Source organism: Notolabrus celidotus, chromosome 11 (assembly GCF_009762535.1).
Source record: "Notolabrus celidotus isolate fNotCel1 chromosome 11, fNotCel1.pri, whole genome shotgun sequence".
NCBI classification, from domain to species: Eukaryota; Metazoa; Chordata; class Actinopteri; order Labriformes; family Labridae; genus Notolabrus; species Notolabrus celidotus.
Window position 1 is genome coordinate 11,100,964 of NC_048282.1, and position 22,172 is coordinate 11,123,135.

General features: G+C 40.8%; 2 protein-coding genes across 3 annotated transcripts; both read right to left on the reverse strand.

Moving 5' to 3' along the window:
* On the reverse strand, positions 1 to 7,170 carry icmt (isoprenylcysteine carboxyl methyltransferase). The gene is made up of 5 exons (XM_034695573.1): positions 6,903 to 7,170; positions 4,871 to 4,959; positions 4,614 to 4,783; positions 4,098 to 4,315; positions 1 to 3,773 (listed from the first exon to the last, which is right to left on the reverse strand). The coding sequence occupies exons 1-5, from the start codon at positions 7,119 to 7,121 to the stop codon at positions 3,594 to 3,596; spliced, it is 876 nt and encodes a 291-aa protein (XP_034551464.1). The 5' UTR covers positions 7,122 to 7,170; the 3' UTR covers positions 1 to 3,593.
* A 501-nt stretch (positions 7,171 to 7,671) lies between these two features.
* On the reverse strand, positions 7,672 to 21,243 carry rtel1 (regulator of telomere elongation helicase 1). Of its 2 annotated transcripts, XM_034696026.1 has the most exons (34): positions 21,161 to 21,243; positions 20,899 to 20,937; positions 20,114 to 20,312; positions 19,836 to 19,929; positions 19,659 to 19,740; positions 19,282 to 19,342; positions 19,088 to 19,163; positions 17,838 to 17,922; positions 17,643 to 17,708; positions 17,114 to 17,270; positions 16,966 to 17,004; positions 16,796 to 16,871; positions 15,974 to 16,071; positions 15,483 to 15,538; positions 15,053 to 15,124; positions 14,865 to 14,952; positions 14,655 to 14,787; positions 14,417 to 14,530; positions 14,055 to 14,095; positions 13,748 to 13,833; positions 13,192 to 13,269; positions 12,991 to 13,068; positions 12,609 to 12,755; positions 12,376 to 12,491; positions 11,546 to 11,669; positions 10,919 to 11,084; positions 10,693 to 10,835; positions 10,335 to 10,430; positions 9,776 to 9,986; positions 9,433 to 9,567; positions 9,188 to 9,319; positions 8,819 to 9,007; positions 8,600 to 8,725; positions 7,672 to 8,116 (listed from the first exon to the last, which is right to left on the reverse strand). In XM_034696026.1, exons 2-34 carry the CDS (start codon positions 20,926 to 20,928, stop codon positions 8,049 to 8,051), a joined length of 3,462 nt encoding a protein of 1,153 aa, XP_034551917.1. In that variant the 5' UTR covers positions 20,929 to 20,937; positions 21,161 to 21,243; the 3' UTR covers positions 7,672 to 8,048. The 2 variants fall into 2 exon arrangements, with proteins under 2 accessions (XP_034551917.1, XP_034551916.1); XM_034696025.1 differs by having other exon boundaries at positions 20,899 to 21,239.
* Between the last annotated feature and the right edge of the window lie 929 nt (positions 21,244 to 22,172).

Genomic DNA, 22,172 nt, shown 5'->3' on the forward strand with positions numbered 1-22,172 from the left:
TAATAATTACCTCGATTTTATTTCATACAACGGGTGTAGAGAAACTGTGTCCTTATGAATAAATGCAGCCAGCAGTCCTCCCCCTCCGACTGTGAAACACACACCTGTGATAAATGTTTTCTTTACAGTAAAAGTGCAACGAATCCAAAACTCGACTCAGGTGTACCATGCTGCAGGCCGTCACCGAAACACCCTGCATACAGTGTTTTCATGACCTAACCTTTAACAGTGCACTTCACAGATATGCTACAGGTGTGTCTCTTTAAACTGCACACACTACACCTCCACACACACGAGAGAATACACACATTCAGTCTGCAACCGCATTTCACAAACACAGGGTTTGGAAAATCGTCCCTCCGGTCACAATAAAAAAAAAAGGAAGAATATATAATCTGATGAGAGTTGGGACTTAAGAAGAACTTTCAGTCACTCCTTTGTTAAATCAAAAATAATTAATTTTGAAAGTTGAATTAATTTGATGCACAAAAATGTTTCTATGATACCAGAACTATCACCTGAGCTCTGAGGACGGACCCACTGTGTACACTCCTCCTCAGGACAATCATTTTAAAGTTTTATTTTACATTTACATTTGTTGACCGATGGGACAATCTTCAAAAACTACTTTACTTTACTCTTTACTCTTAAACATCCTGAATTCAGAGTTTTCGAGCGAGTAAAGATGAACTGATGAAACCACAGACTGTCAGCAGTGACGGTAGCCTTGAGCTCTTAAAGCGAAGCCTGAAGTCCTGTTAGCCTGCTTTCTTTCTAATGGCCAGCAAGGGGCGACGCCACTGGTTTTTAAAAGAAGCTTCATAGAAAGGAGTCTTCCTCTCACATGATGTTTTAGTGTTCTGTTGAAACTTGTGGACCCGTTAGGAGTAAACTGAGGTAAAAGCAGAGTATGTACCCCAGGGTGGCTGTCTTGTGATGGACAAGTGGCATCCAGAGAGATTTCATGACTGTTTTTAAAGACTTAAAGCTGTACTGGAAGCCCTAAGCAGACACACATCCACTCATTTTATTTACTCCGTTTCCTGGAGATCTCAACTTAACCTCATACGATCATAACTCAAAACCTCAGAATCGTAGAAGCACAAAACAAACACAGGAACAGGTTGAATGTCAGCACAGTGTGTTTTTGGGTCTGATGATCATGGTAACTTGTTAACTGCTCTGGAGGATGTTATAACCAGGTTAAGAAATCATCCATCTCCAACTGACTCATCACTTATCCTGATCCTGGAGCTCTGTGAGCTGATTATGCAAGAGGAGAGGACACTTATCTATCGGCATGATTTCATAAATAAGAATATTTAAGTTATGAATTGTGCTTTCCTGAAATCATCCTTTAAACAAGACTAAAAAGGCAAACACATGCATTCACTCTTTGCATTATTCTGTTCATTTCAGTCTTCAGGATGTTTAGCTTGTCATAGTTTGCAAAAAAAAAAAAAAAAAACACCTGCAGACTTGCTTACGTCAGTGTCTAAGTGTTATTCACGAGAGCACGCTCAAAGTAACTGATTCGAGCTTATAAGTTATCACGTTGATAACCAGCTTTGCGAGACCGATTAGCACAACGTCCTCCGTCAGGTTCATGGAGGCCAGTTAACCGAGATACCAGGACAGGTCAAACTAGTGAAAATGCAGTTTTGATATATTCAAAATAAAAAAATTAAGTGGGGATCTGGAGAAACCAGCTGAAACAACCGGACGTTTTTTTTTTTTTTAAATAATGTGAAACTGAGTGAATAAGACGTTTAGACGTATGTCTGCTTAGGGCTTCCATAAAAAAATCACTCGAAGAAGTCAGGTTTTAATTTGTTAGATGAGCACACTTAGTGGAAAGCTTGTTTTTGGGAGCCAAACACACTCTTACTTCATGTCTGTTAGTGGATTACAGATTACTCAGTCAGCACGAGCGGCTCCATCCGCACATCCAAACCAAAACCAAAGTGAGAGCTTCAGAATCACAGAGACTACTTTCACTCCTTCAGCAGTCTGAGGTTTGAACCAAACATCACCTCCAGTGTTCATCAACTCCAGAGAGGACTTTATTATGTGCTGAACTCTTCGCTCTCTAACAATACCATCTGTGTTTGTGAACAGCAGCTCTGTGAAGCCACTCAGAAATCAGAGAGAGAGAGAGAGGCAGTCATCCTCGCTCGACCACTCCATCAGCTCAGTCACCAGCTGACACGTCGACAGGAGACGCAGAGATGCTGTTAGAAATGACAGGACTGCTCATGGTTGAAAGTTTTCACAAACACAAACAAAGCAACAGATGATTTATAAATTAAACAACAACAAAACAAAACAACAACAGAAGCTACAACACAGAGAATGTTCCCTTTGGATACTGACACAGCTACGACTTTCAACCTTTAAAACTACGAACCAAACTCTTTAAACCTGACCGGACAAACTGATGCTGTGATTCAGAGTTAGCCTGAGGTACAGACACACACCTGACCTGTCTTAACACACTTAATGCAGTCTGTTCAGAGCTCAATGATGGATCTGAGGAGACTGGAGCTCTTCTATCATGAAACCCAGATCAAATCCTGTGTTTGGGGTTAACTCTTACGTGAAATGTCTATATCTTCGAAAACTGCCTCTGATTTTTGTTCTGCAAACAGAGTTGCTGTGATGAGAGACAAACCTCAGACTATATCTCAATAAAGTCTAATCAATCAATAACTTAGATACATGAAAATGAGCTTACCTCTAAACATCCCTAAATACAAAACCTGCATCAGAGCTGCAGAGCTTTGAGGACGTAACACTCAGGCATGAAGAAATATCTTCTTTAGCGGGGCAGCTTAATTATGGCTGAAATTATAGCTGGAGTTATTTTGGTCTACACTGAGACATTGCTAGTTGAACAGGATCATCTGAACAGCAATGATCAATGTTATTGAGTCTAAAGTTGTGATTAAATGTTTCCCCTTTTGCTGTGATGTAATCTAGTATCTAATGTCACAAAGCTGCTGAAAACAAGGCGACGTGGACGAGAAGCTGAGTGTTCTGTTTGTTTTTCAGTCAGTAAGGTGAAATATAGATCTTAACCACAGAGGCCGACTTTCTGACACTGTTGTTGTTTTCAGTGAGCTCCGTTAAAAAGTGTTAGAGGTTTTACATTTTGTGAACGTGGTGATGCCTCTTTGTGAAAAACTTTAAAGCTTGGACTTCTCTTAAAACCTGAACATCTAAACATCAGAGAAGCTCTAACACTGATGCTTCGTGAGTCTGTGCTGCATCAGGTCGTCAGTGAAAACACTCAGCATGGTCACAGCATGCAAACACAAACAAGAAACAAATGGCGTGGATATTATTGATAGGTGGATACAGTGGAGGTTTTATGGTCTTTAACTTTGTTTTGGAAGTTGGTAGAAAATCAGCAGCCCAGCTGCGTGCCGCCGAACCAGCCGTCACTGTCTGTGTCTGTGAGCTGCAGGCTCTCAGCCAGCTGCTCGGTTCTCCTCCAGAGGGCAGCCGGCCGCCAGGACAGACGCTACACACACCAACCAGGTCTGACCTGCTTCAGTGCTTTAAGTCTGCTCAGTTCAGAATCTGGCTCAGGACTAGTTTACGCGGATGCCTGAGATGAAGGGCAGGCCGGTGGAAACCCTCTTCTTGTACGCCACGTAGTCCTCAGCAAAGAAGTGGATGAGGGAGAGCTCCTCCTCCTCGATCCGTTCTCGGAAGAACCTCCAACTGGCTATCGTGTAGCCGAGTATACACACCGGGTTACACAGCATGACCTGCAACAGACAGAGTGCCCGTCAGTAAACACAACAAAGACAACTTCAGCACGAAGGTCTCTGTGCTTGTTTGAACAGTTTAGGACGTGTTTCTAACAAAAAGAGACACAAGAGTTTCTCTGACCCAAACCATGCAATATGAAATATAAAGTTTGAACACTCCTTAAAAAAACAGAACCACGTTATAAGTTTCTCTCTGCAAAGCCTCAAGACTTTATCGATGAAAACACCCCAACAATTTCACTTCGTCATGGACAGGAGTTTCTGTTTTTCTGGAGCTTGAATGAGTCTGTTTGTTCGGACTCTAGTCACACTCTGGCTCACCTGTGTCCCTGTGCTCCAGTAGAACCAGCCCACGTAGGACGGGTGTCTGAAGTAGGAGTAGACCCCGCTGGTGACCAGCACGTGGCTCTGGGCCTTCTCATTCTGGACGATGTGGTTGAAGTTGGAGCCTGCCGTCAACATGGCTGCCTTCCGCAGACCTTCACCACACAGCACCATCAGCAGGCCCACCAAGCTCAGCCAGTTTAGCTGCTTCAGCTCTGAGAGAGAGAAGAGAGGAGGGTTCAACATGGGAGAAGTCAGCACACAAAGTCAGTCTGAAGAGCTGAGTTTAAAACGCAGCTCATCTTAAATCAAACTCTGAGTGTGATTCAAGAGTAAGACACACCAGTGCACAGTTTAAACTTAACACATGCTCTTCCCTTCTTTACTCTGCCATGTAACTCCAGCTGAGGATGGAGTTTGGTCAAGGGACAGGGTGCTCAAAAACACGGTTCATCTCTAACCTTTGCAGCTTTTTTAAATGAGAAAAACTGCAGAAGTGACAACTTGACCGACCTGGCACTGTGAGCTTCTCGATGGTGAACTCCACCCATGATGAGACAGCAGCCAGCGTGTACTCCACGCTGTGGTTGAGCAGGAAGGAGTCCAGGGACAGGCTGCGAGGGTTGATGATGGCCGTCACCAGGTACTCTGAGTAATGGAAGAAGGACAGGGAGCACATGTACCTGCAGGAGAAGCACAGTCACTTCAACGTGTTTGACTACAAAAATACACTTTGTGCTGTATAAGTATGGAGCAACAAACCTACGTACCAGCCAAAGTGTGTCCATGTGGTGTCAGAGCAGCTTATCATTAAGCCCAGGCCAAATGTAACTCCCAGAAAACAGGCTCGCACTGCAACCTAGAGAAATCAGGACACCCAGGTTAAAGAGAAACAATTTCTAACACATAACAGGCATAATGAGGAAGGTGTCTGTATACGTTTATGTGGAGCGCTAAAATCTGATGCAGGAGGCTGATTATTTGTCAGAAACCCAAAGTCATACTTTTTGGGAAGGCGTCTGAAAGAAGTGTTCAACTGGGGCGTGTTTTGGTGTAACACCAGAGGGAATCGATGGAGGAGGCAAAGAGGACCTTTTTACAAACACTGCTGACATCAGCGGTCAAATGTTTCACTGTTCAGTGGTTGAAACCTGAGCAGCCATCACTCAATCTGTGGTCTGAGGAGGTTTCTGAAGTTTATTTAGAGGAAAGAATAACAGAGTCTGTGAGAATGCGCGGACGTGCTGGACTCCAGTGGCAACAGCTACTCCTACTACCCCTACTATTTGTCTCGTCACTATCATCTCTCTCTCCCTTATTCTCCTCTATCCCTCTTTCCAACCCCAACTCAGTCAACGCAGATGTATGTCTAATATGAGTCTGGTTCTGCTCGAGGTTTCTGTCTGTTATAAGGAAGTTTGTCCTGGGGCGCTGTTGGCCTGGCGGTCTAAGCACGCGCCCCATACAGAGGCTATAGCCCTCGTCGCAGATTGACCATTGACTGCATGTCCTCCTCCTCTCTCTACTACCCACATTTCCTGTCTCTCTTCAACTGTCCTGTCCATTGAAGGCAAAGATGCCCAAAAATATAACTTTAAAAAAAATTAAAGTATTTCCTTGCCGCTGTAACTTGCTAAATACTGCAAAGTGCTCTGCTCATGGTGGATTACGATGAGGTCAGACTGAGTTCTGTCTGTAAAATAGGACTGGATTTTATTCTCTTTGTGCTGGGTCTATGTTAATAATAGAACATAGTACAGTCTAGACCTGCTCTGTTTGTTCTTCTATGTATCCATTTATTTTAATGTATATATTTTGTCTTTTGTCTATTATTATATTATAATTAGTGAAGTTATGCAACAACAGATACAAATTATAAATACATCCAAAAAATCTCTGCCAGGGCAGACAATAAAAAAATACTTTCTTAAGGTGTTTTTATCCTGAGAGAAGTCAGAAATCTTAATGAAATCTCAGAGTAATAAAAAGATACACCATAAGAATTTTCTTTTTGCTCACCCGTCTTCTGTAATACTTTTTTCAGTGGCCTTAATCCTCTTCCGTAGTTAAAGTCACATGAACTATTGGACTTTTAATATTAAAAGACAGTTTAGAGACAGAAGAGACAGTTGAGAGGGCACTTTAGATTGACTAGCTTCTATTTGACAACCAATAGGTGGCTGTGACACTATCTTCATACATGGGATTATGTGGGAAGTATTCAAAACTAGCAGTGGCATTTTATACATTGCTATTTATCATACATTTCCAATTAATGTGATGCCATTTTACACAGCTAATGGTGCCGAATTTGTAGCATGAGTCTGATCATTCGTATAAAACCTTTCCTGATGCGATAAAGGTAAATTATAGAAAACATAATCCAAGTCAACACCAGATTACCGGATTTCTGAATGAGGTTCTGTATCACATCCTCACCTTGCACATAAAGAAGCAGCCATGGCTGCTCATAAATTAATCAAAGATAATAGGAGACACGTAGACAGTAAGACAGGGCGGATTTACCTGGCTCAGGCTTCTATTTGCAGCACATCAACACCACCTGTCTCTCTGCTCTTCAGCTAATCTGATTAGCTCACAGAAGACATGTCAGGGGGCTAATGGGAGCTAGCAGGGAGATTAAGTTCACCCACATTACCAATGAAGGGCGATTTACCTTGAATCGGACTCCACAGTATTTTCTTACAGTACATAAAATACTTTTCAACGGGACTGTTTATAAACTCAACATGTATGTTTTAATGAAAACGCGAGGTAGAAACAGAAACCAGGAAGTCTTACCTTGTAAAGAGGTCCCCTGTAAATGGTTAGCAAGAGGCCGTTGATAACTGCAATATGGACGCAAATCACGACTTTCCCAGGAGTGTCCGTCAGATAATCAAAGACCCAGTCAAAATGTCCAAAAAACGTCCTGATGAGAGGAATTACAAGCACGCTGAGCCCTAAAATAAATGCGTTTACACTAACTCTACCTTCTAGCACCAACTTACAGCCTGCCATGATGGAAGTACTCTGCTACATGAAGTCTCGCGATACCTCAACGGGAACCAACTTCCAAGGAGTGAACTTTTTAAATATTAAATCAGCATTCAGCAAATAAAACTGCATTCAGTAACATTAAGCTTGCTCTTTTATTTAAGAACAATTTTTTTAAATCATTTGTATTAAGATCTTAAGATTTGTATAATTTTTGGAATAAAATCTGCAAATGATTACAAATGGCTAATTTGCAGAGAAATTATGAATGTGGGACAATAATAATAATCTATCATATTATAATGAATCCCTAAAAATCTAAATGTTATTTGAAGTTAAAACTCTTATCAAAAGGGCAAATTCATTTTAATAAGCTGACTAAATAAATACATTTCATTTCATAAAACAATAAATAATAATGAATACATTTGAATAAACATTTTTAGAGTATTTTTTTCAGCCTACATTATTGAGCTTTAACAGCACTGCTGTTACAGAAGACACATGAAGCAGACGTAAATTTCATTTTAATTTAATCAAATAAAAAATACTTAAATAAAAATATTCTTCAACATTATTTTTCACATTGAATTCATGTAGCAAATGCTTTGCGCTTTATTCAAAGTAACATCAAACAAGTTACCGTCTTTTTGTCTTGGACTCACATATTCAGATGTCTCCAAAGTATGCAAGTCCAGTTGCAAGTAAAGCAGCAGCAGCATCATTAAATAAAAACAGTTCAAAGTAGTTACAGCTCAGTGTTGTCGTCTCCAAGAGTAAAAAATGACTAACGAGTTCAAAGGGAAATTCTGGTTTGTGTTTAACATCTGGAGATCAGAGGGTTTGTCCACGTAGCAGCAGATTTGAGGCAGATTTCAGCACCAAACAGGGTCAGCAGGTTGGTGGTTTCGTCATCAGTTACTTGTTAAACTTTCTGAAATAAATACAGTTTTACTTTCTTTGACTGTTTGAGAAGAAACTGGAGATCTTGCTCTGTGTCTTCAGAGGAGGCGTCGTAGCTGAAGAGTGAAACAAAAGGAGTGGTTAAGGTGATATTTAATATTCACATTTTAGGAGCAAAATTTGATTGGTTTGATGCTAGTTTTATTAACACTGTGGGGCACAGATCTATCAAAACGTTCTCATAGTAAGTCACGTACAGTCTGAATGTTGAACTTTTATTTTTCCCAAGCCAGCCGTTTCTGTGATTTCCATCCCACACGCCTCTCCATGTGACTTTAAAAACTTTCTTAAGATAGTCCTGGGTTGGTTTAAAGCTGTGGTATATCAGTGGTGTACAATTCTACATTAATGATATTAGCACTGAAAAGTAGGTGGGAACTTGGTAAATTATTTCTTTAACCATTTTCCCTTTTGATTGACTTTGGTGGCTCAAACATTTTCATCAGCCACCGACATCTTCTGGCTAAGATGATTCAAAAACAACTAGGGAAATATAAAAATACAAGCACATAGTTATAACAGATAGGAATGTCCTTTACCGGTTCCTTGCTGTTCGTCATTCGCAGCATCAGGAGCAACATCAGAAGGAGCAGAGTGACCGGTCAGAGAATCAAGCATCTCCTTATACTGCTTCTTATGATGAGGGCGAATAAACGTACCAAATCCTGAGAAAGAAATTAAACAGTCAGTGAAAAGAGCTTAAATACACCAGAGCTTCACGAGTCCGTGCACAGACAGCAATCAGTGTTTGAACTTACTGGCGAGCAGGTTGAAGTCCTCGTCTCTCTCCGTTAATAAGCTCACCACTGTGCTCACCAGATTCTCGTAGCTGTCTGTTTTCTTATAGCTGTGGATGGCCTGAAAGAGCTGAGTCGACTTTTCTGCTCCCAGAGATTTTTTCACGTCAGACAGAAACGTGGAGTGAAACTCGCTCTTAGGAACAGAACCTGGAGGACGCGGGAAGAGCAAAGTGAGATCAACATTGTGATCCATGACTCAGCATAACAAGTATTTGGTTTTGAAGATCGAATGAGCTCTGTAACTCAGGAGTTCGTCTTTTCGTACTTCACCTGGAGACTGTCTTATGTAAAATAATTGCACATGCAATGAAAACTGTTGTGTCTAACCTTTCGGAGGCTCTTTTAATCCCTGCTGGCTCAGGTGTTGTCCTCCTTTGTTGAGTTGTTGTGTGTTCAGCTGCGTGCAGGTCGATGTCCCGCTGCAGGATGTTAGACCTGCAGCAGGTTCTCCGTCTGAAGCTGTAAGAAGAAGAAGAGGAATACAAATTAAGATTACAGAAGTTATCTCTTTTATTAATAGAGAAATGTTCAACACAAAAGGTTGCGTCTGTGTCAGAGAATATCTTACGTACCGCTCTGCAGCAGAGCTTTCTTCACGTCCTTTGTCAGGGAGTGATCGAGTTTGTATCCGCAGCCTTGTCCCGTCAGCTCCTGACACCTTTCATCAAACTTCTTCTTATGATGAGGACGAACAAACTGGTAGAGGCCTGGGACACAGAGGTGACGACATAGGAAACACACACTTTGTAGACATTAAAACAGGCACACTACATCTGATAAGATCCTGATTGTTTGTGCAGCTCAAGCCGCGCTCGCTTCAAAAGCAATGATGATTTTTTTTTGTCTCTGCATGTTTTTGCAAAGTCCCTTTCAAGTAATTTAAGGATGTTTGGGAATATGCAGCAGCAGACTCACCTCTGAGCAGACTATGAGTGTTAGCGTCCTCAGTTAGGACGGCGGCCGCGGACAGCAGGAGATCCAGGTCGTCTGTCTTTTTGTACGTCTGCAGGGCCTGAACGATGCGGTCAAAGTTCACCTGGCTCAGAGACTTCTTCATCTCTGCCAGGAAGCCCTTCGCCCTGCTGGCTTTACCTTCTTCGGATGTGTCCACGGACACACGCAAGTTCTTCAAGGATGGATAAAAGAAATGCTGGTTCACATTTGTGATGTGGTTTGTGGAAATAAAATCAATGCAAAGATAAAAACAGTTCATGCAAAGCCAAACTGATTCAAATGAGATCTGCAGACTTTGACTTATTTCCTTAATCAGTGATGCTGATTTGCACCACTTCCATCTGTTTGTATGAGCTCCTCCAGTCATGCATAATGTGTGTAACTATAAGTCAAAGCTTGTCTTTTGTGCTGATATAACATAACTGTGTTTGGATCAGAGCAGCACTGAGGTCAGGTGGATGAAGTGGAGACGATGAGAAGCTCAGGGTGAAACTTTGAAACACAGGTACGTAACACCGACCTGCTCTTGGACCAGTTTGATTTTTCGTTTGCCTCCTCGCAGCTCGTCCCCGTTCCTTCTGTCGTATTGCAGAGACAGCGAAGACAGACAGTTTGCCTTTAAAGAAAATGCATGACAGGACATAAATTAAAGTCTTACAGGTCAGAAAATCACAATCTGTCTCTTCTATTGTTATCAAAGTGATAAAAGTCATTCTGACCTACTTCACAGCATGAAGCTTGTTGAAAACACTTCTTCAGCAGACATTTATAATGTATTTTTTCCCAACAGTCTCTTTTGAACAACCGGGACATGATGACAAAGAAACCATTTCAAGCTTTTGATTCTTTGTAACGGTAGAAACCTGAAAACATGCTACCTTCTCTCCAGCAGCAGAATCGCTGCAGTGATCTCCACGCTCCAGAGCATCCAGCAGGTTCATCGGCCTCCTGTGGTTCTCCTGCACCTCCTGCTCGTACTCGATACAGATCCTCGCCATCCCCGCCCCTCCAGCCTGTTCATCTGATCACACAAAGACCGAACAGTGAGGGACTCTTCTCTGTGATATGTTCACGGTGTTTAAAGTGTTCTGTCTCTCTACTCACTGAGTCTCCTCCTCTTCAGGCTTGGCAGGTGAGCGTCCAGCACCTTGGCTTTCTGTGCGTTCGAGCTTTGGGGCGCTGAGAAAGAAGTAAAACTAGAGAGCGTCGTGTCGGCGTCCCGTGAGGTCCCGCAGCTCTCTGCTTGAGGCTTCTTCTCCACAAACGGCCTCTGACACATTCAAATGAAACACAAACTTCAGGTTCAACAAAATACAGAGCCACATGTACGACAAGGCCAGACTTTGGAGTGAGATTTGAAACTTTTATGGGGCAGAAGTGACGCTGCAAAAGAGCATGAGCAGGATTTCTTAGATCATGCTGGAGTAAAATGGGGTTTTATTCCTGTCATCATTCAATGTGCACTCTTAACCTGCAGATTTCGGGTTCAGATCAACAACACTTTTCTTCAAAACCAAGCCCAAGCACTCAAGTTCTCCTGCTTGGGCCTGCTTTGCTTTATGCAGATGTTGAGTGCAAAAATTTCCTGCAATTCAACAGTTCATGCTCTGGTTTCAATTCACAGAGTTGCAAAGCTCTGAGATCACATCAGAATTAACCAATATTCCTCAAAATTACGGCTTTGTTTTGTGTTTTTAAAGCAAACCTTACAAAATATAAATCAGGACCTACTAGTTTCTGTGCGACCCTGAAGAACTGAGACACGTCACGAACCACGTTCCCGAAGTTGTCGTACAGACGCACGTAAGGTCTGACCCAGGATGGAAGCTGATTCCGAGCAGAGGTGCCCTTAAACCTGTCAGAAGAGTCAGAGGCAGTGAGACTTTTGTGTTTGAAGTGGTTAGCTCAGATCTAGCTGGTAAAACTAACAAGAAAACACTCTCAGGGGAGGACAGCAGCTCTAAAACAAAGACAGCTGTTTATGTCAGTGTAGTCTGGAGGCTATGAAGAGAGGGATTCAGGTCTGTGTCTACAGGATCCTGTCTGTTATGTTGCTGTTCGATAAATATTTGAGCCTGGAAGAGCCAAAAAAGCACCTTCAGTGACTTAGATTAGATACATTTTCTCCTTAAGACTTTGTTAAAGCCATGACAGTTTGTTTCTGTTTCACTGCTGGAGGCTGAAATCTACTGGAGCAGCTCAAAACTTTATTTACATACTGGCCACTTTAAAACATCAAATTAACTCTTCAACGTCCTCAAATTAAAGTTTGTATAACTGATATATAAAAAATGTCTGATCATATTGCTCAGAGCTCATCAACATCCTACGATCCTCTGCACAAAAAGCCAAAAAAAACCCCATTGATACTGAGTTTAATATGCTGTAAAAAAAAAAAGAAGAGAAATCAACGAATCATAAGAAGCAAAAAAATAAACTGATGTAGGTTCTATATCTATTTTTTTATCTGTCTATTTCCCCCTAAATCACTTCAGAATTAATCTGTTCCAGTGAGGGATTCTCGCGGTGTGTGAATATGTGACTGACGGCTCCAGACTGACCTCGTATCACATAGGAAGATTGCTCCGTAGTCCTCTTTGTGGCGAATCACTCGACCGATGGCCTGATTCACGGCCCTGAAAGCTTGCTGCCTGTACCACTCCTGCCCAGAGAGGTACTGCGCACACACACACAACACACACACACACACACACACACATTAATAACTGAAACATCAGTCGATGAAACTACGTCCAGTCTTTTCAGCGTCTCCTGAGCAGCAGTTCCTCCTCACCTTCACCCCTGGGACTCTCTTCCGGCTCATCTCATCCAAGAATTGCATCTTCAGGATGACTCGAGGGTCCATCCTTGGAGGAAACGGGAGGCCTGTGATGATGACACCCCGACCATAGGTGTTCGCAAAATCCAGACCCTCGCTGGCCTGGAATAAGAGGACATACTTCTCTTTGATCTGAAGGCTGTACTTGCAAAAGAGCTGTTCCAAAAAGCCTTAGATTCAGGTTTTACTTCAGGACATAGATTTGCTGTCTTCCCTTCCTTTGTGACATTTACTGCTGAAGGTGTTTGTTTATTATTTTGCTGGCCTTGTTCACTTCAAAATCAAAACTCAGATACTTCACGGCTCCGTAGATTCAGGTAAAGCAAAATAACCCCACCTTCCCTCGACACACGGCAAAGAAAGATCCCCCTTTGGATGCTGGATCGTTGACTTTGCTGTAATATCCATCGATAACCTGAGAAAAGAAAGAGACAGAGATGAACTGTTATTGCACTGAGCTGATACCTTTTAAAGGAACTAAAGGATGTCTGGATCTTATTTTTATACATTTAGATTCAGAGATTTATGAAACACCCACCTCATTGAAGGTGCCCTTTCCTTTAGGTTCGACAAATATGGGCTTCACATTCTCAATGCGGTCTGCGTGTCCGTTAGCCTGATGAGAGACACATTGTTTACTCATCTCACACGGTAACAATCAAACGAGTAATCCTAAGAGAGAGAGCAGCAGCGATCAAGAGACACAGAGACGAAGTGAAGAGAGTGAGTGCAGCTAATGAAAATAAAGCAGTGAAACAGAGAATGTCATCTGCATTTTGGGGCTGTTCCACAGCGGTTGAGTGACAGATTTTGGGGGGTTTGCAACCAAAACCATGAATAAATATGACTTGACTTTTTGAAACTGAACATTACCCTTTCCGTTAAGTGTTCAGTGACTCAGTGACGCAGTGTAATCAAGTATAAGAAGTTTCCACAATATCAAGTGCCTAAAACTTCTATTTCCATTGTTGTGGTATTAAAGAGGAATCATCAATGTTTGTTTTTACTTGTATCATGACAAAGTTTGAAAGTCTGCTATCATGACAACTCTACCGTGATACAATCAGAGGCTTTTCTGCTAAATCTCAACTTACTCTCCAGAAGTCCAAAGTTTTCTCCATTAAAGGGAAAGAGGGAAAAAACACCAAGAGGCCATGAGGAACCACACGGCTCAGGTTAGCTGAGGAGGGAACAGAAAAAACCACAGTGACGTGATTATCTGGACAGAAGAAAAATAAACTATCCTAAAATGAATGTGAAAGCTAAAAAATCGTCCTGCTCCGATAGGATGTTTTGTGGTGAATAAATAAGACACATTTTCAACCCTAGAAACAGATACTTCCCATAGAAGCTTGAAATATTGACAGAATAAAAACATCTTTGTTTTTTTTTTTATCTTACCGACAGTGTTTCCTAAAGACGCCATGTTTTCAGGAACAAACCTGTCACAGAAGTAAAGATGGTTATTTTTATTTGTATCCAAAAACAGGAGGATACAGCTTTTAATTTGAAACAGAAAGGAAGTGCTGAGTTTGTGTTGACCAGTCATGAAGAAGCAGATCAGAAAACCTTATGGCTTTACACTAAAATGAGAAGCTACTTTTGATTTAAGAGGAGGGAATCTAAAACAAAGGTCCGTCTCTAATAAAAGCCTGCTTCAAATAAAGGCCTCCCCCCTCTGAATATCAAACATCATGAGATGAAAGAAACCTAATAACGTGTATGGAACTTCTTGAGGCTCTTCTGTAGAAAGGAATACTGACCTCCTGTCGAAAGCTGAACTTAACTCGACTCCATCTGGACCTCGATCTATGATGCTCACAAAGATCTGATCCCGCTCGATCACATGACCGTTCTCCAGAGTCACCGGGAACTCTCTGCAGAAAACACGCACATGATTTAATATCTAAAGCTCCTGTGAGGAACCTTTTTCGTTGTGTCGATTTTGGGGGCCCCTGTTGACAAAGCAGATGGTTAATCTTGATGGGACAGGTAACTTACATCCTCATTTCAGAGGTGAAGGAGCTCAGAGGGGAGAGGGTCCCACTGGTTAGGATGATGCAGCGGACTTCCTGATTCTTCAGATCCTGCATGCTGAAGCCCGGGGAGAAGCACCAGTAGCTCAAAATATTTCCTATGAGAAGAAAGAGCCCGTTAAAAACATGGACAGAGCAACGAATGATTCTCAGATTCATGGGAGGGGCTGCGTGCCTTGTTTCTTTGATGAAGCTGAAGCTGAAGCCCAGACATCAGTACTCTGCTTCTTCTTTGAATTGCTGTTGTCTCTATGGATATGAACCTGGGAAAACAACACAAGCAAGAGCTTACCTCACTGTTTTTATTATTAGAATAATAACAAGATAACAATATGGCTGCTTACAGCCTCTGAGGAAACCCACCTTGAAATGAGCTGTGTTGTTCTGCATCTTCTGCTGTCGGTCCTGATCTGACGGTTCACCACAGAACACCAGCTACGAGACGAGAAACGTCTCTTTATTGAATGGTTTAACCATGAGAGCCATTTAAAATCAACTATCACTTAAGAATCATTAGTCCAAGTGAATTAGTATTGATGCATTCCAGAATTTAGCCAATAATTGCAGTGTATACAGAATTTGTACACTTAGCATGTTTTTAATGTCTGGGAATATGATGGAGGGTTTTTTGTTTGGGTGTTCTCTGTTTTTGCAACCTAGGACAGGCTGGACCAGGACCAGATCAACGGTTTCCCTCTACTTCAAGTCTTTATGCTAAGCTAAGCTAACAACCTCCAGCATCCTACACTGAAAATAATTAAACTATGTTCTTAAAATTCACCATGTAGCGTACCTGTATGATATCCGACAGCTTCTGCAGTCCGCTTATGTTCAGGAATAGTCCTTGCTCTGATGAGAAACACGTCACACAAAGACATTAAAATGACAACATACTGTATATGATTTTATATATTTTAAATATGGTGTGCAGAGTCCTGATGTAGAATTCAAGATCAGATGCCTGTTAAAAGGAAGTTTTTCCTTGCCGCTGTCACTAGCTAAATACTGTGAGGTGCAATGCTCATGGTGGATTAAGTCGGGGTAAGACTGAGTCTTACCCGACCTTGGTGTTGGGTCTCTGTTCATAATTTGACAGAGTACAGTCTAGACCTGCTATGTTTGTAAAAGCGTCTTAAGATAAGGTTTGTTGTGATTTGGCACTATACAAATAAAGATTGATTGATTGATTGATTGATTGATTGATTGATTGATTGATTGATTGATTGATTGATTGATTGATTGATTGATTGATTGATTGATTGATTGAAATAAAACCATACTGACGTCCTGCTAAATATCCGCTGATCTGCTCCAGAGCTTCATAAACAGCCGTCTTTGAATCGTAGGTCAGGTGGGCTTTTTCTAACAGCTCGTAGATGAACCTGAGACAGACAGCGAGAGATGAACACAGATAATTTACATTGTGTCTGCAGGAAAAAACTGTCTGTATGGAGAGAAACAGCAGGAGGAACACAATCCAGCGTAATGACATCCTGACTCCAATGGTTGGTAATCTGAGGAGGATTTCTTTTTCTCTATAAACAGATATCTGCATGAAGAGCAGCTAACAATCTGTTCTAAATCAAACATTTACACTGAGACACAAATCTGCTTGATGCTGTGTCACTAAAGACAATCAGCGTTTAGATTTTCTGACTTCCTGGAATGCATCAGAAATGATGGATCCAACCTCCATTCAACAAACAAACATTGTAAAAGTAGTTTTCTTCTCCTCTTGAGGACAGACCTGACAAAGTTTTTTACTTTCAGCTACAACTAACCTGTAATTACAGATTCTGCATAAACATGTTGAATCTGGATCTCAGGGTATGGATTGTAGTCTGAGAAGTGTTCTGGTCTCTGTCTGTAGTCTGAGTAGTATCGACCGTTCAGGTGTCAACAGGAAAAACCTCAGGTGTTCTAGAATTCTAATACTCAAAATTCTGAAAAAATTAATCGAACACTCCGTGATGAAGGTCAGACATTTAAGAAAAAAACAAACATCACTGGCTCTAATCCTCTTTCATAGACCTCCATTCAACAAACATTTGAAAAGTTGTTGTGCTTGAAGCAGTTATATAACTCTGTCACCACACTGCTACGTACATTCCTGGTCTTGTGATTCCTTTGTCACCGGGAACATCGTAGGAATCGATAGCAGCTTCCAGATCGATCAGAATCTCTGTCAAAGCACAAAGAAAAAGTTTGTTCATGTGATGTTATCTCATGTGAGCACTTAAAAGATTTATCATCTCTATACCTCAACCGATACTTACGCTTGATTTTAGCGACAGCTGTTATGTCTAATTTTAACCCTGAAACAAAAAAGAGAAGAGCTGGTAAATCATACATGTATGCTTTTAAAACATTTAGCTTGTTTTCAGTCTGTTGTGTGGATCAAATTGCACAAATCATGGTTCAGACCAGAGCTCAGTGACTCTAAGTTGAAGTCTTCTGACACAGAGTCTGTATTGCTGACTGATGAAGCCTGCTCAGACAGCAGCCGGTCCACGGCAGCGATGGCTGAAGCTACGTCGTAAGGAGTCAGGTCAAAGGATGTGGACTCCTCACACGTCTTCTCCTGCAGAAAACAGGAACATTAAATCCTCTTTGTGAGAAAGACTATTTCAAATTAATACATTTCCTTTGATTTACTAATCAACACAGAACCAAGATATTTTTGTGTTTCTTATAAATCTACTTTTTTGCATACTTCCTTTAAGATATATATTGAATAAAAAGAGATAAAGAGACACCGTTAAAAAAAGATTTGAGGAGTTTTATCTGTCACAGGATACTCCTTCCTCATGCAGGACAAGAGCAGAAAAGACGTTAGGTGTACTACTTTGTTGACAGGGTTCACCAAGATCTAGACCACATAAAAGTTCCTTACAATACCTTTAAAATATAAAGACATTCATTGAAGTAAATGATGAGTATAACAGATCCTCACCACATTGTGAGCCTCATCAAAGATGACCACTGCTCCTTTCAGCTCGATGTTGTGCGCCCTGCGGCTCTGTGGAATAAAAGATACCAGCATGAATCTGGATGTGTCACTGCAGTGATTATGAATTCATAACTTTATCAACAACTTTCAGTCAGTTAAATAAGTTATAAGTGAATAAATAAGCATGGGTCAGCTCACCTTTGGATCCAGCAGGTAGTTATACGGCATGAAAATCACATCTGCTTGTTGTTTCAACGTTCGTGAGAGGTAGTAAGGACAAACTCTGCAAAAAAAAAACTTAACTTAAAATGATATGTACAGCCGATTATTATCCAAGCAGAATCGCTGTTTAACTCAATGATAACATCTCTGTAAATGAATGCTGTTCATATGCTTTCGACTAATAGACTGTATAATAAATGGACATAGTATCTGTGACGCCACCCATCTGTTTCCCGCCTGAAAGTCAAGTCAGTCATGTCCTTAAATGGGAAACTCGTAATCTTAATACTTCTGAACTGTCCCGTTATAAAAAAATAAATTCACCCCTTTACAGTGTGTGCCGATAGATAAATTAACTCTTCAGACTGAAGCTGTTTTTTTAACCAGGCTGCAAACATGTTTATTATTGCTGTAAAGATCGTCTTTTTGAAATGGGTGTGGACGTGGCTCTGGTGTTTCTGCAGCCAGCCTCAAGTGGACACTTGAGGGACTGCAGTTTATAACACTTCCACATGGGCTTCAGATTTTAAGACTGGAGGTTGCCGCTTGTTTTGACTTCAAAGTTAATAGAAATTAAATGTTACGTTAATAGTTGACTTTCTGATGGAATGATTTGTGATATAAACTATTCAAATTTTATTGTATTTTTTTTTATTTAAAGTTTATAGTGTTGTATTTATTAATTTAACTCATTATTTTTATTTATTTTGTATGTATTTCATTTAAATTTTCAATTTAAATTTTACTTTTCTCTTTCAGACTTTGGACTTTTTCTTTTTCTTAATGAAATATTTGTGCATGTGATCTGCCTCTAAATGTTATGATAATCAATTCTGTTTACTGATGAACTTTAACGCCAAATCAGCCAAATATTCGCCGGTTCTTGCATCTACACTGTGCAGATTTGCCGCTTATCTCTAAACCAAACACTTCACACACAACTATTTGGCACTGTTAACATGTATCTCTACTGTGTTCGTTACGGTAAAATGTGTTTTGAGGTTGACCCTTGAACTGGGTGGCGCATGCGCTGTGTTTCGTTCTAGCGCGGGGAGACAGCCGCGGTGTAACGGTGTGTATTTTACCTGAGCGGTAATAAATGTTTCTAGGACAAGAGATAAACGTCGTGTTTATTGTAGTTAACAGGCACTACACACCTAATGTTTTACTGGACTCAAAATTAGCCATAACAGTGATTTGTTCGTTGATAAAAACAGAATTCCCACCTCTGTTTGTTGCCAAATTTGACCAAATCTTCCACATCGAGGATGGAATTAGTCAACTCTTTGTCTGTGCTCTTTTCTAAAGGACAAAAGAAAACAATCTTGCTTTGCATTACTCTTCTAGATATCTGTGATAGATTATCTTATTTACTCATTATACAAACACTGTGTTGATTTTTCAGACCTCTGTCTTTTACCTTCAACATTATTGTAGAAAGTACATGACCTGGTGGAAACCTTTGCTCTGCACATATGGACCTGGAAACCCACAGCATGAAGACACTGTTTATTCAATCTGCACAAAAGTGGTTCATTAATATGTTTTCATCTCCTTTTCCAGGGTTACAACTTTTTGTGTCTGACCTTCAGGGGAAGAAACATTCAATATAGATATACATACTCGTGTGCGGTATAGATATCAAAATGTTAAAGATCAACCGTGCAGCTTTTTGCTCTTTGCAGGAATTTGCAAACAAAACCAGAACTATTCTAAAACCCAGATCCTGACCCACACCTACAGATTCTGCATGTATGTGGAGAACTGCATTTTCACTTTTCTGAACTTGCACATCACCTTGACATGGTTGCTCTCCTGACGCATCACCTCCTGGTTGATACACAGCTGCTCTCTTGATCCCAGCACACACACCTTCGGCCTGAACCAGAGAGACCGTAGTTATTTGATCCTTTTCTCAAAATACTCAAAGCATAACAGAGCATGATTATACTGCTTAGAGAGGACATGGGTTACCTGTATGAAGTGTTCTTTAACTCATTGATCACCTGGGCCAGCTGGGAGTGTGTCCTGGATGCATATATGATCTTTGGAACGTCTGTGTAGTAAGCTGGAAAACAATAACAACACGAAATAATCTTAATCTTATGATATCTTGTCAGTGTTTGTTTCTGTGTAAGTGCAGCTACGCCTCTGTGATGATGTTTTCATTAAACTGGACCTTCTACAGAGAGTACTGAGGGAAAACAGCAAGCTGGACGGAGCGGTTTGCTGATATACAACACAAAACCTACTTGGTATGTCTCCGTCTGTAGCAGCCGTTCCCCAGGACGCCAGCGGTGTGTTCGGGAACATCTCCTGCCCGTTCAGCTTCTCTGATATCTTACGGGCGGAGATGGTGTCCTTGAAGTGCTCCCTCCAGGCCAGGGTGGCACACAACAGGCACAGGGTTTTACCTGTGCCTGTGGGACTCTCCAGGACTCCATTCACCTTCTGCAACACACACAGGTAGACAGGGATACACGGTTTGGTGATACAGGAAGGCAGAAATTCTAAACATGTGATGAGTTGTGATTTTTGAATATTCGAATAATCATTTAGTAATAAAGAATCGAATAGTTAATGTGACTTTCATCTTATCTTATAATCTATATATTCTATTGTTTGACTAGCCCCTGGTTATGATGCGGTACAATCCCCTGTCAGTGGTTGTGCGGCATCTGAAAGCTGTATGTTTTTTGTTGTTTAACAACAAAAAAACTTCCATAATAACATAATTATATAAGTAATAATAATGAGGGAAAAAAGCAGCAGCATCTACGGATACTAACATGCCATCACATATAATTGTACAATATGAAGCAGTTTTAACTTTATTCCCCTCTGAACACATGTGTAAACTAGGAACAAGCATTTCGAGCAAAAATACTATTCGATATTCACGGTTAACCGATTACTCGATTAATACCGACTCATCCCTATAATTACTGCATTACTGAACACCTGACAAAGTTAGTCCAAGTTCACCTGTATTCTTGTTTGTTTCCTTGGCAACATGACTAGCGTAAACTGTACTCACCTTTTGAAGACATTCAACCACTTTGCTCATGTAGAGTTTCTGACAGTCATAAGGAGGAAAAGGGAAATTCACTGTCACTCCATTCAGAGTCAGTGAACTCATCATGTGTTCACTAGCTTTCCTCAGTAGCAGCAATGATGTAGGAAACGCAGGTTTAAAGACGACACTTTTAAATATCCCACTTAGCTGTGGGTAAAGTTTAACTCACGCTTACATAAAAGGAAGCGTGGTTACATTGAAAGTTAATATAAACAACCTTTACCGCAGTATAAAGTAATGCACAACTCTGTGGACATGTCCAAGCTTGGCGCCTCCAAACAATCCAGAGCGCATGCGCCTTGTCAGGAAGCAGGTCTGCTGCGTTCATGTACCCACGGAATTCTGATCAACTGCAGGCTTATTTAATACAGTCTATGGCTTTAAGTTTAACAGGCGCCAGAGAGGAAGTTAAAGCTGCTGTTGGTAGGAATGGTGTCAAAAACGTTACTTTTTTCTGCTGGGTTTGGAGAAAAGGTCATAATGCCCATCGGTACTCATCTGTAAGTGATGTAATTTGAGACTATTGCGAAATCTCTGCGTTTTCAAAAGCCTTTGTATCAATGTAGCAATGTTATTATTCCCCTCGTCCCCGTTATGACGGACCAATCACAGCTACTCTCCAATCCACTGTCCTGATTGGTTAAGGGGCAGCCCCTACTATGTCCTCCGATTGGTTATGAGTCCGGCACTATCATGACTGCACACACTGATCGGTGTTGGGGGGCCAAGAGGAAATCTAGTTGGGAGGGATAGTGTTGACATTCGAAGTCCCTCTCTCTGAACCGATGTTTACTCTGTGACTACCAACAGCAGCTTTAATGTACAGTATGTTAACTTATGATAAAAGATATATTTTCTCCTGTGAAAAATAAATAATAACAATAAATGTAATTGCCGATGAGTAAAAGTAAAATAGTCCACAGATGTGAATTAGAGTAAAGCAAAAATAAAAGAAGACTAGAAGGTAAACAGGAAAGGCATGTGATAAGAATCTGGAAAAAACAGGGAAATTGAAACCTTACCATACAGTATATATGTTCAGTGACATTTAGCCAACAAATTAATCACTTTGAATGTGCATACTCACCTGGTCACATAATTTTAATATATCTAAAAAAAAAAAATAGTTTTCAGCACTGCATCATTTCTATATCCCTAGATAAGATATAAGCAGCATATCTGTGGTAATAAGAAGTGTTATACATATTAGTTATGAGTTGACAAATATTGTAAAA